The 12822-nt window shown below is 40.9% G+C and overlaps 1 protein-coding gene across 35 annotated transcripts in view; it reads left to right on the top strand.

Moving 5' to 3' along the window:
• Window positions 1-10022, top strand: part of Crem (cAMP responsive element modulator) — a 65291-nt gene extending 55269 nt beyond the window's left edge. For 7 of the 35 annotated variants that reach the window (XM_032884310.1, XM_032884322.1, XM_032884306.1 and 4 more), the window contains 3 exons: window positions 841-876; window positions 3818-3974; window positions 8898-10019. In XM_032884310.1, coding sequence (XP_032740201.1) covers window positions 841-876; window positions 3818-3974; window positions 8898-9042 — 338 coding nt within the window. In that variant the 3' untranslated portion in view covers window positions 9043-10019. Of the gene's footprint in view, window positions 1-794; window positions 877-2425; window positions 2568-3817; window positions 3975-8897 lie in introns of those variants that run through there. The other 28 variants (XM_032884335.1, XM_032884325.1, XM_032884336.1 and 25 more) reach the window with 10 other exon arrangements.
• The last annotated feature ends 2800 nt before the right edge of the window (window positions 10023-12822 follow it).

The raw sequence follows: 12822 nt of genomic DNA, 5'->3' as shown, positions 1-12822 counted from the left end.
AAACTGAAAACATTTAATGACTTAATTCTATATAGGATTTCAAACACAGTTGAAAATTCTCACTGCCTGCTTAGTCACCTCTGTGTAGGATTTCATTTACACGGAGAGGAAGGAGCAAAGGGAAGGGGTAGAAAATTGGAGAAGGGACAAGGAAGATGCCAGTGGGTTTTTGGAGCTTTGGGAAAGCCGCTCTTGTCAGTTACAAGGTTGACTTCTGAGTTACCCCTCCTATTTACCGGGGCATTCTTAAGATCAGTGAAATGGCATAAAGGTGGAGACTTGGTAGCTGTGGTGGCTTATGGCTATGGTCCCAGTACTCTGGAAGCTGAAGTAGAAAGATTGTGAGTTCAAGGTCCTGTCTGTCCCAAAGCACCAAAGCAAACCAACAAAGTTCCTTGTATTCAGTCAATATGCACCCTGATAAATAAATAAATAAATAAATAAATAAATAAATAAAATATCAATCTTTTGGGGGTATTGACAAATGGTTTCTTTTTTAAATCTATCAAAATAGGCAGTTGAAGTATTTATTACTTTTTTCTTTGTTTCTGTATCTGACTTGTTTTCCCAAAGGACTAGGAGTCATTCACTTTAATTTATCAGACTTGTTAGAAGGGGAGCTTCTAATGGGAAAAATTACTGGTGGTGTTATAAACCTTTTAGCTCCATATAGTGTAAGTGTAATTTGGAATACTATATTTCAGACACGGAGGGAGGGGATTGGAAGGGAACTAATGTGTTAAATGTCTTCTGTGTGCCAGGCACTGTGCTAGACACTTTGACATATATTACAGGGTTTCTTGTGAGTATGAAATGAGATGATGTATCCCCATTTTACAGATGAGGAGACTGACCTTGCCCCAAGTCACATGGCTGGTAAGTGGCAGAGCTGGACTAGAACCCAGACCCCCAAGTCCAATGCCTTTTCTGCTGTACCGTGTTAGAGCTTGAAAAAAGAGAGGTATGAAGTTTATGATCAGAATTGACAGCTCCAGAAATTGTTTTTCATGCCAGGAGTTAGATATACACTATCAGAACCCCTGCCTCTAAAGCTGCTGTGGTTGACGTACCTAAAGTGTATTGAGAAAGAACAATATCTTTTGTCAAGAAATGCCAGATTGAGTGAACATGTAGCATCTCATGGGACTTTATATATCTTTGTGTTAAAGAGAGTTACAATAACATGTCCACAGAAGAATGTTCACTGAACACTCCAGATGACAGCATTACCCTAGGGAGTTTAAAATTGACTTTGTCGAGGACACATCAGTCCATTAAGCACCCTAAATACAAAGTCCTGTGCTAGATTCCAGAGCATAAAGTGAAAAGATACTGTTCTTGACTTGTCTGAACATTCTTGCCTGCCTGAGAATAAACTTGGGGTAAACTATAGCAGTACACATATATTTTTTTATTATTTATCTTCAGACATGATTTTAAGCCCTTATATGTCGCTTATGGATTCTCAAAAGATAAATATGAAATTCTAAAGTCAGGTGTGGTGGCACTTTCTTGTAACTCCCAACACTCAGAAGGCTGAGGGAAGAAAGTTGGAAGCTTAATGCCAATCTGAGTTACATAGCAAGATCATATATAAAAAGCCTTACAAAACAGTTTTGATACCTTTATTACTTAGTGGGCAGGAATTGGGCTTTATAAATGATACAGGAATAAAATCATGTTACTAGAGAGTATAGAATGAAATTACCACTGAATTTACAATGTTAGAAACTGACGCTAATATAAACATGTTTCATAACTTCTTTCAAAGAAATCTGACCTTTAGATTCCCTCAAAAGATTTTTCCCATTATTTTTGTATACATTACTAAGATATTTACATGTATAGAATTTATTCATTCACTATTAGAAGTGTATTATAGAGTCTTTGGGTTGTGAGAGAAATTTATTTTAAACTTTTAAGCTACACTAATTCCTGCTTCTTGCTTGAACTAGTGAGTTGGCCTCCTGAACTTGTGTTATAACAAATAGAATGAATGCATGTCTGAGACACAATGAAGCCCCACATCTATGATATATCAGAGGTAATATATCCCACATATCATCCCTGCAGATACAAAGCGACTAAGTTTCTGCCGGACAGGTTTGAGGAATGCCCTATTTGGCATTGCCCTTGTCCCTCATGTTGCCAAGTCTGGTTCTCCAAGAGCTTCTGTAGCTTCTGCAGACAGACAAAAGGTCTTTTGTTGTTGCTTTTTTGTTTTGCTTTGTTTTGTTTTTAATATGCTGTTTTTGATACCAGAAACAACAGTTGCATCTGTGATGTGTCTCTTCTTCTCTTCCCTTAAAAAAAATGAAAAGAATGCCCTTAAACCAGCTTTCAAACATTCTTTTCTCACTCATATTATAGAAACTAGCAACTGTGTACAACAGGAGAGAGTATGGTGAAACAACTGCTTCCTCCCTTTCCTGCCTTCCTCTCCTTCTTAAAAAAGCAGTTTCTGTATTTAGGGTCTGGCAGTGACAGAAGAACCCCTCACTGTCTTCACTCTTTCAGTATTGTTTTTACACATGTTTGTGAGCACTTTCAAAGAAGGGTGGAAGCAGGTGCGTATGAGGCTGCCAGCAAGACTTGAGGGCAGGGGTGTGCAAACTTCATCACTGGCTATTGTGTGGACGTTAGAAAGTCTGGTCAGCCTCCAGCTGGGGCATTGTTTCAGCATTTGTTGACTTATAACCTTCCCTGGATTGGGTAAAGAAAAGTGGGAGGACTGTGGTCTAGGTTCCTGCTCTTGTCTCTTATTATACGATGACCAACAGAATGTTAGTTTATATGTTGTTATTTTTCCCTAAATATTTAAAATTTGCACTTCTAAAGAGATGTCCTTGTGTATAATGTTTGCAACTGTTATGAAAATAAATTGAGGGCTTTACTGAAGAGACTGGTTTAAGAACTGTACTGTTTTTTCTTCCCTTTCTTCCTGTTACTGTTAAGGAATATGCAGTCAGTTAGATTCCTTTGCCTTAGTCTTTTCTTTTTTCTTATTTTGGAATTGGAAGGCTTTCTATATCTGTTTTAGGTGTAGGCAAATGGAAGTTGCAGTTGAAGCTTCCAGAGGGACAGCCATGCCTTTTTAGAGTATCTGTGGTGACATACTGGTCTGCCTTTACTGGCTGACTCAAGCCAGTTAAGTTTCAGGACTCTTGTGAGCTGGTGGTGAAAATAGCTGTTATGAACAATTATCAGTGTATTTATATATGTTCACACACTTAAATAGATTCCATTGAAAGCATCAGTCGTCCTCAAATACTTATAGTTTCGAATAATCTTCAGGTCATTTTCATTGTGAGCATGTCTCTTCTCAGCTTGACCCTGAGTGAGGTCATATTGCTGTCTTTGAACTTGGTGGAACTTGTTACAGTGCAAGTGTTTTCACTGTGCAATTCATCAGATTGCAGAGCAGGGATCCTCACTCCTGTCCTCAGTGAACAGCTCCTTATACTCACCAGCACACTGCCGATACAGCTAAATGAGCTACAGTCAACAACCTGTTGCTTTAGCTTGTGATAAAAGAGGTTTAAAGGGGTGGGGGGAGAAAAAAAAAAAGAAGTCTAAAATGAACTAAGCCATTTTCTAAAATGTTGGGGAGAGGCTACAATATTTGTAACTTTGCTTTAATTTGTCATATAAAATTCTTCATGTTTAAGATCCCTATAATACTAAGAACAATAATTTTTACCTCTACAAAACAACCTCTACTGACATGTACAAAGTGTACCATTTCCAAGGTTAGTTTTAGGTGAAGTATGAGTGAGTGTCTTGGGATATAAGCTTGTAATACCTTGTTTCATTGCAGCTGCCACAGGTGACATGCCAACCTACCAGATCCGAGCTCCTACTACTGCTTTGCCACAAGGTGTGGTGATGGCTGCCTCACCAGGGAGTCTGCACAGTCCCCAGCAACTAGCAGAAGAAGCAACTCGAAAGCGGGAGCTGAGGCTGATGAAAAACAGGTAAGGCCCTAGGTGATGTAGAGCCACTGTAGGAAGCTTGCGCTACTGTGGGGCTCCTCGTGTCACTTGCTAAGTTGTTTCTCACGTCCCGTGTTCTCTGGCTTCATATGTGCGTATGATGATAGTGTGTCTTCTGCCGAGTTCCTGGTCACTGGTGCTCCATAAGCAGCAGATACGTTCCTTCATGTGAGAAACATCAAAAGATATGTAATCTTAAATACCTATTATTAGATTTTAATCATAAGTTTGTTTTATATACTTCATGAGATAGCATTCTGGCAAGTACATTTATAGGTAGAACTTGGGACCTAGGGCGTGCTGGGCAAACGTTGAGATACATCTCTGACCCTGAATTTTTAGCTTCTTTATTAGGAAGATAAATTTAAGTGTTAAAGCATCGCTTTGTATTTTATCATTCTAGCTACTTTGTTTTGTTTTTACTCCAGTATAGTGAAGTACATGTTATTTTGACAAATTCTAGTCATGTATAAATAAAAAATAACAAAATCTACTCATGTCCCTGCCATCTCGCTAATGGCTCATGCTGCAGTAGGAGTGCGCTCATCTTCTCCCACTTGTGCTCTGAGTCTGTCTCTTGAGCAACTCCCTGCTCAGGCACCAGCCTGTCCGTTATGTTAAAAACACACTCAAGTAATAGCATTTTATTTATATGACTTGCATGTTAATTCTTTAGTTATTATAGAGAATGGTACAACTCAGTTTGATTTTCAAAATGAACAGAGTTGTCTTCCCAGTATATTTTGTCACCTATTCTTTAGTGTTAATTATATCCTAATTACAAGAGAATAAAGCACATTAGGTGGGGTCATCTGCTCCCCTTGTCTGTAGAACAGAAGCAGACTGTGGTCTTTGATCTACAGATTGTGGCAATGGACTCCTTGAAACTCAGTTCTGAGCTCATCACTGTCCTGGAAACTGGGTCTTGTCTTAGGTGCTTACGTTCACTACGTTAGTGATTCTTTAAATGACAGTTCGGGAGCTGAGAGAGATGAGTCAGCAGCTAAGAGCATCTAGTATTCCTGCAGAGGACCTGAGTTCTGTTCCCGGCAACCATATCTGATGGCTCACAGTACCTTGTAACTCCAAGTGCCCTCTTCTAGCATTCGAAGGCACCTATGCAGGCATGGCATGTGGTTGTGTGTAGTACACACACACACACACACACACACACACACACACACACACACACACACAAAGAATAAAAATAAGGACTGGAGAGATGGCTTAGCAGTTGAGAGCACTTGCTGTTCTTGCAGAGGACCCAGGTTCCAGCTCCTACATGGTGGTTCATAACTTCCCATAACTCCATTTCTCGGGTGATTGGTACCCTGTTCTGGCCTCCATAGGCATCAGATATGCACATGTTGCACATACATAAGTTCCTGCAAATGCACATAAAAATAGGGCTGAGGGTGGTGATATACACCTTTTATTCCAGCACTTGGGAAGAAGAGGCATGTGGATATAGTGAGTTTGAGGCCAGCCTGGTCTACATATTCAGTTCTAGGCTACCCAAGGTGACAAAAACAAACAACTACAACAAAAGCTTTTAAAAGAAACAAAAATAAATCTTTTTAAAAAAGATTCAGTGTCATATACCGTGTAACTATTTAAGTTGGCTACATTTGCCAAACTGACTGTAGATGGTAAGTACACATACACTAGAAGTAGGATGATAAGAATAGAAACATTTATTAGTGGTTTGTCCCAGGTCATGTTTTTCCTCAGCGGTGTTCTTGCTTTAAAGATGCAGAAGTGGCTGGAGGTGGCTCATAGGTCAAGAACACTGGCTGCTCTTCCAAAAGACCCACATTTGGTTTCCAGCATATGTGTCAGACCGGCACACACCTGTATTTAAATTATGTAATTAATAACTATTAGCATATATTTGGGCTACTAATAACCAAGGGAAATAGATGCTAGAGCTGTAGTCAGGTTTTTGACCCTTATGGCAGATACAGAGGTATGTCCAGCCAGAACAGAGGTTCCTGGTGTCCGGGACCCAGGCTCCTTGCTGTTGCACCCTCAGCATGTACATTCTGTTATCGTGGCCACAGGATGTCTGCTGCTGTGGTGACAGGAAGAGGGAAGGATGGCTGTGGTCAAAGAGTGCAGCTAACTCAGTCTGTTTCTCCAGAAGATTCTTTTCTAGAAGATGCTTCTGGCTGCTTTTACCTGCATTTCATTGGCTAGAAATAGGTCCCCACTATAAGGGACATTATAATGAGGAGCATTATGTAGCCTGCCAGTGTCGGCACTAGAGGTAGCTAGAGAAAAGCAATAGCATATGACTGTCGGGAGACTCCGCATTAGCTTGGCAGGTTTCAGGCACTTGTTCTTTCAGTTTCCTTAAGTCTCACACAACTCTGTGAGCAGAGTGTTTCTAGCCTCGCTCTGTAGGTGAGGAACTGGAGTTGGAATGGTTGAGTGGCAAGTTGGCCAGGATTATAGAGCCAGGGGACCAGAAGTAGGCTATGCTGTCTAGCAGGTCTTTCTTTCAGAGCCTTCCTCTGTCTTTACAGCAAGGTCATCTCAAAAGGACCTTGATGTAAGCTTCAGTGTGGACTTCATGAAGAGGATGCAGGTTTTACATTAGCAAGGAGGGGTCAGCTGATAGTGAGAACAGATACTTAATTATATCCCTACCGCACGGGTCAGCAGTAGCTTTGACTCCGTTGTATCCCTGTCATTTCCTGTTTAGCTTGACATTGGCTTTGAGACTGTGTGGTCCAGGTTGGCCTCGAATGTGTGCTTCCCTTGCCGTCCTTCTCCCCTGAGTGTTGCTGGTACAGTATGCAGCACACCTGGCTTTCACCTTCCTGTAGTTACCATATGGCTCCTCTCCGTGCTGAGGATGGATTTGGTCAAACTCAGGCCTGCAAACTGAGCTGCCTATTAATAGAAGAAACAGGTATTCCCCACAGCTGAGAATACTCAGGAATATACCAACCACTTGTGTGATCACTAAAGCTTTGTGTCCGATACGAAGTGTGGATATTTATAGTAAGCAAGAGGTTAAAAGCTGACCACCTCACAACACTGTATTTAAACTTTCATTCTAATTTTGTATAGAGAGACTATTTTCCTTTCATATTTAGTTTAACATATTTAATGATGAAAACATAGCTAACTTATAAATATATTTCAATTCTCCAACTGGCAGCTATGTGTGCTTGGACATGATGACACTCTCCCCTGTGCACCATTTGCATTACTGTAACCCCTGCTTTACCAAACTCCATTTACTTTGACATGTTTTATTTTTTCACTGCCCACTTGTCCAGCATTTGGTGAGTTCACAGGGTGAGTACAGCACTCTTAGCTAGGAACTAGGGTTTATTCTTTTTCCTGCAGCCCATTGGATTTCAACATAGGTTTTCTGCTGACTTGTTTTGCATGAGGAAAGAGAGATCCATTCCATGAGAGTCAATTCTTCTAAAAATACAGCAGTTGGCCATGTCTGTCGCATGTGTCACAGTTGGGGGATGGCATTGCTGACTGACATTGCAGTGACTGGTATCTACCCATGCAACATTACCTTTGTGACTTCAGTTGAGTGACAGTGACTGACAATTTCTGAGAACTGAGTATACTCCCAAATAAAGCTTTATCAGAGGGCCTCTCCCTAGAGCAGTTAAGTGAAGTAGTTCCCATCCTGTCCCACTCTAAAAAAAAGGAGAGAGAAAATGGGGGCAATATTAGTCATTGTTTACTGGAATCATGAATAAAAGTAACTTATCTTTGTTAGCTTCAGTTCTTTGGATGCTTGTTGGTCTGTCTTTTCGCTTGGGTTGCTTAACGTGCTGTGAACTGTGTTCAATGTGCATTAAAAGCATGTGGTTAGGTAACTGCATAATAGTTCTTTTCAGTTCGCTAGTAGCTGCCATTCTTATAAATTTGTCTGTTTATTTATTTATGATAGACTATTGAGTAGTCTTGTACTTGTAAAGTAACTGAGGCTGGCCCTGACCTTTTTTAAAAATGCGTGTGTGTATTTGGGCTGACTGTATGTCTGTGCAACACTTGTATGCCTGGTGGCCACCCTGGAACTGGAATTATAGACAGTCATGAGCCAGTATGTGGGTGCTCGGGATTGAATCTTCTGGGTTCTATGGGAAAGCACCCAGTGTTTGTAATCACTGATCCCTCCAGCCCCTGGTTTTGTATTGTGGTTCTCTACCACCCAAGGGCCAGGTTTACAGACATGTACCACCGAGCCAGCTTCCCTTTTTGTATTTGTAATTGTGGTTTTCTAATACTTGCTGGTGTGAATTGTCTGCATTGTGAAGTTTTGCATCATGTTATGCCATTCTTTGATTTTCATGAGTAGTGCCCATTTTCCCTTGGTGCATAAACATCCATGTGTTTTATTTATTGTTATAATTTCATTCTGTGTTTTCTGTTCAGAATACTGTTCCTGACAACCGTGATTGTTTTGTTGAGATTAGTCTCAAAGTACTCAACTGTTTCATATTGGCATTTGAGACTTCATAGATTCTTATACTCATATTCATCAAGTGAAATTTTCTTGTTGTGATGAGCATGTGTGTTTTTTGACAACCAAAAGTTAACTGAGAGAACTGAAAGGATCTGTGAATGTCTTAGTAGAGATTCTGCTGGGCATGTGGTTCTCCTGTTGTTTATTGAACACAGAGGGTCATTCTTGTCGTGGCATGGATGGCCCAAGAGAACACTTTTTGTGTAAAGCTACCAGTGCTCTTCATTTGGTCTATTGTTCTCTCCAAGGCATGTGCTTTGTTCTTTTTGTTGGTAGCTTTGTATAACTTTCCTCAGATTGGTTGGCTGTTGACTGGGTAAAAGGGGGGGACAGATGTCCTTGGAGCCATTCTGGATTGTGCTGAGAGGTTGTTCCTGTTGTCATTTGCCTTGTGTTGGTTCCAGGGAAGCTGCCCGGGAGTGTCGCAGGAAGAAGAAAGAATATGTCAAATGTCTTGAAAATCGTGTGGCTGTGCTTGAAAATCAAAACAAGACCCTCATTGAGGAACTCAAGGCCCTCAAAGACCTTTATTGCCATAAAGCAGAGTAACTGTGTTTGACTTGGACCTGGTTGACTGTGAACTCTAATGGGGCAGGCGATGCAGCATCCTCGTAATGGCCATATGGACTTGTAGATGGGTCTCTTAACCCTTGCTTAAGAATACAGTCTGCTGTAGGGTGTGAATTGGGAACACTGTTGCACGGGTCGGAATGCAGCTCTCCTCGCATTACCAAGCTTGCTCTAGTGCCAATAGCATGCAACATACGTTTCGTTTGCCCTTCTGCTTCTACTTTTTTCAGGGAAGCTGCTAAAGAATGTCGACGTCGAAAGAAAGAGTATGTGAAGTGTCTGGAGAGCCGAGTCGCAGTGCTGGAAGTTCAGAACAAGAAGCTTATAGAGGAGCTTGAAACCTTGAAAGACATTTGCTCTCCCAAAACAGATTAGTAGAAATATTTAACTATGAACTGATTACAGCATGTACAGTTGCTTTTGAATGCAATACAATATATAGCCGGCAAGAATTATGGCTTTTTCCTTTGTATCATTCATCTAACTTTCTAAAACTAACATTCCTAAGATGCTTCGTTGTATTTAATTTGCTCTTACCTCTAAAGTCAATTTTTTAGAAGAGACAAACTGTAAAAAATGTATGTAACAAATTCTTAAAATGAAATATTTGTTAAGACTTGTTCCAGTGCGACATATTTGCAGTTCCCAGTCTCTGTTGTGAATAGTGTCCTATGCAATACAAATTTTGCAGGTTTTAAGAATCATTTTAGGAAAGGATGATCAAAGGCAGTGCATCTCTCCAGTAGGACAATAAAATCAAACCACAGAGATACCTCAGGCAAGAATGAAAGGAAGTATATTCTGATGACACGGCTACATGAGAATAGCCTACAAATGAGTTTGTGCATTTATAGATTTTTATAATTGTCACTTTGTAAAGAAAATATTGTATTGCTGTCCTTGGGTGCCACAGTTGAAGACAGTTTTCAATAGAACCATGTTGGTTGCTCTTTGTACTATTTGGTGTTTATTTCAATATCTGAACATTTACTACAGCTTCCTACTATGTATGTAGTATGTTTAATCCTACAGAAGTTTGTGCTGCTTTGCTATTATCTTTAAAGAGACAACATATTTTTATTATCTGGAATGAGTTCCACTACTATGAACTTATTGCTACACTGGGTCAACAGCCTTGCAAACACTGAGCCATTTCATCAGAGGACAACTGCCGGGCTCTAGGGGCAGAGTTCAGTGTGGAGCACTCGCCTGGCGTGTGCAAGGCTTCATGTGTAGTCGACAGCACTGTAACAAGACAGACAGTGTTTGAAAGGGAAGACCTGGAGCTCTGCACACAGGATGGGTGCTGTACTAGGCTTCCTGCAGATGGTCTGGAGAGTTTCTGCCAATGACCCTCCATTGTGAAGTTTTGCAACCTTAGGAATGTTAACATTTAAAAAACAACCCAAGATGTCATTTTCGATATCACAAGTTGGATCAGTTTTGTTTTGCTCTTGGGAATGTAGCTATGTACATTTATCATGTAGATCCAGGCTGGCCTTAAACTCACAATTCTCTCGCCTCAGCCTTCTGAGGGCTTGGATTACAGGTGTGGGCCAGAATATCCAGTTTGATCCAGTATTTTTTATAAAATATTACATTCTAATTGCCTGTGTGTATGTCTATGTGTATATGAATGTAGGTTTTCAAGGAGGCCAGAAGCAGCTGGTTCCCCTAGAGCTCATTATAGATAGTTGTGAGCCTCCCAACGTGGGTGCTGGGAACTGAACTCAGGTATTTTGCAAGAACAGTACATGTTCTAAATGACTGAGCCATTTCTCCAGCCCCATGATAAAATATCCTTATGCCAGAACATTCAAATGAAATTCATTATAATTAGGATAGCTTTGTTACTGGTAGTACCCATAGTTTGTTTTTATAAGGAAAAGATTCAAGGTATAAGCTTGAAGCCCTAACCCTATGCTGCTATGTCACCTTTCTCTCACCAGCAGGTACTGATTGACTGGACTGCGGGCTAGAGTTGCTGTGTTGCCTGTGGCTGACCTCTGATTTGTTAAGAATCTGCCCGCCTTCCTTCACTATCAACAGGGTTGATAGTGGATCTGGTAGTGAGTAGGAGGTGGTCTGACATCCAGTTGCCATTTCCAGTGTGCCTTTTCCTTATCTATAACTTCCAAAATGTAGGTGTGCTGGTTTTGTTTCTGTTGCCATGATAAAATACCCTGACAGAAACAACTTAGGGTAGAAAGGGCTTACTTTAGTTCACAATTCTAGGTTGGATAATCCATCAAAGCATGGAAGTCAAGGCAACAGGAATTTGAAGTGGCTGGTCACATCCATGAAAACACGCACACACACACACACACACACACACACACACACACACAGGGGTGGGGGTTGGGGGAGATACACATCCAGTGTTCAGCTCATTTTCCCCCTTACACAACCCAAGACTCAAACCCAGTGAATGGTGTGACAAGGTAACCTTCCACAGACATGCCCACAGGCCAGCCAGATATGGACAGTATTTCACTGGGACTCTCTCTCTGGATCTAGTTTGTGTCAAGCTGACATTAAAACTCACCAGCATAGTGGCTAGAGAGATGGCTCAGCAGTTAAGAGCAGTTGATGCTCTTTCAGCGGACTGGTGCTTCTTTTCCAGCACGCAAATGGTGCTGAAATCTGTTTCTAACTCCAGAGGGTCTGGTGTGGTTTTCTGATCCCTATGGACACCAGGCGTGCACGTGGTGCACATACATGCACGCAGGCAAAACCTTCACACACAAAATAAAAATAAATAAAAAACACCCTAACCATAATAGTAGAAATACTTTATTTTAAATTATGCTTTATTTTAAATTATTTTTCTTGTGGTGTCTCAGCTCTAAATCTCTTTTATCTCCTTTCTGTGATTTCTTTTATGGTCCATTGAGGAGACAATACAAAAAGAAAATGGGAAAGGAAAGCCCAGGTTTCAGGTGAAGTAAAGTGTGTCCCTTGGCAGGTGTAATTGTGTGCTGAGCAGTTAATGTGGCAAGACACAGGACTTGGTAGAAAGATGTGGAACTGGAGTCAGAGAAGCAGAGTGGCATTAGAGGAGACTTCATGGAGGAGTTTGATTTTGACCTGGGAGTTCTGGGAGGAAGGCTTGCAGATGGAGTGCAGAACCTGCATTTCACCTCAAGCTGGGTTTCAGGGTTCAAGGAGGTAACATTAGCACTCCTACAAGACTTGGTTTCATCTTTAAAGTAGGTAGATGAATGTTTGTGTATGAATGCATATATATGATTTATACAATGCCATGTTACTGCTCAGCCACCCAAGGCCAGTGGCTTAAACAGTAAGGATACATTTTTACCTTACAAAAAAGTCCACATCCAGGAGATTGCCACAAGTTGCTTAATTCAGTCACTTAGTGGAATTTTGACTAGAGTCTCCTCATCTGGCCTGCCCTCCTTTGCTTTGTTCCTCATCCTAATGTTGATGCCGCACACTTCCAGGCAGCAAGTCTAGAAAGGGCAGACACTCTCAGCATCTACACTCTTGTCTCTTCTTGTTTGTTTGTGAGACAGGATTGTGTCTGGAAAAGCAGTAAATAGGCAACTAGGAATGACTTCTGTGGATTGATGAGTGCTTAAAAGTCTTCATAAAATTAAGGACAGTGTGTGAGACAGCTCGGATTTGGGCCATAGTCTCAGAGATACACAGAACTCATATACTTTCTCATCTAATTTTTTCCATAAACCAAGCCTTTGCCACTCATATGAAAACATCAGATGTTGCTTATTGTCTCCCAGT

This window comes from Rattus rattus, chromosome 14 (assembly GCF_011064425.1).
Source record: "Rattus rattus isolate New Zealand chromosome 14, Rrattus_CSIRO_v1, whole genome shotgun sequence".
Lineage (NCBI taxonomy): Eukaryota > Metazoa > Chordata > Mammalia > Rodentia > Muridae > Rattus > Rattus rattus.
Note: the sequence above shows the minus strand (reverse complement) of the source record. Positions and strands in the feature narration are given on the sequence as shown.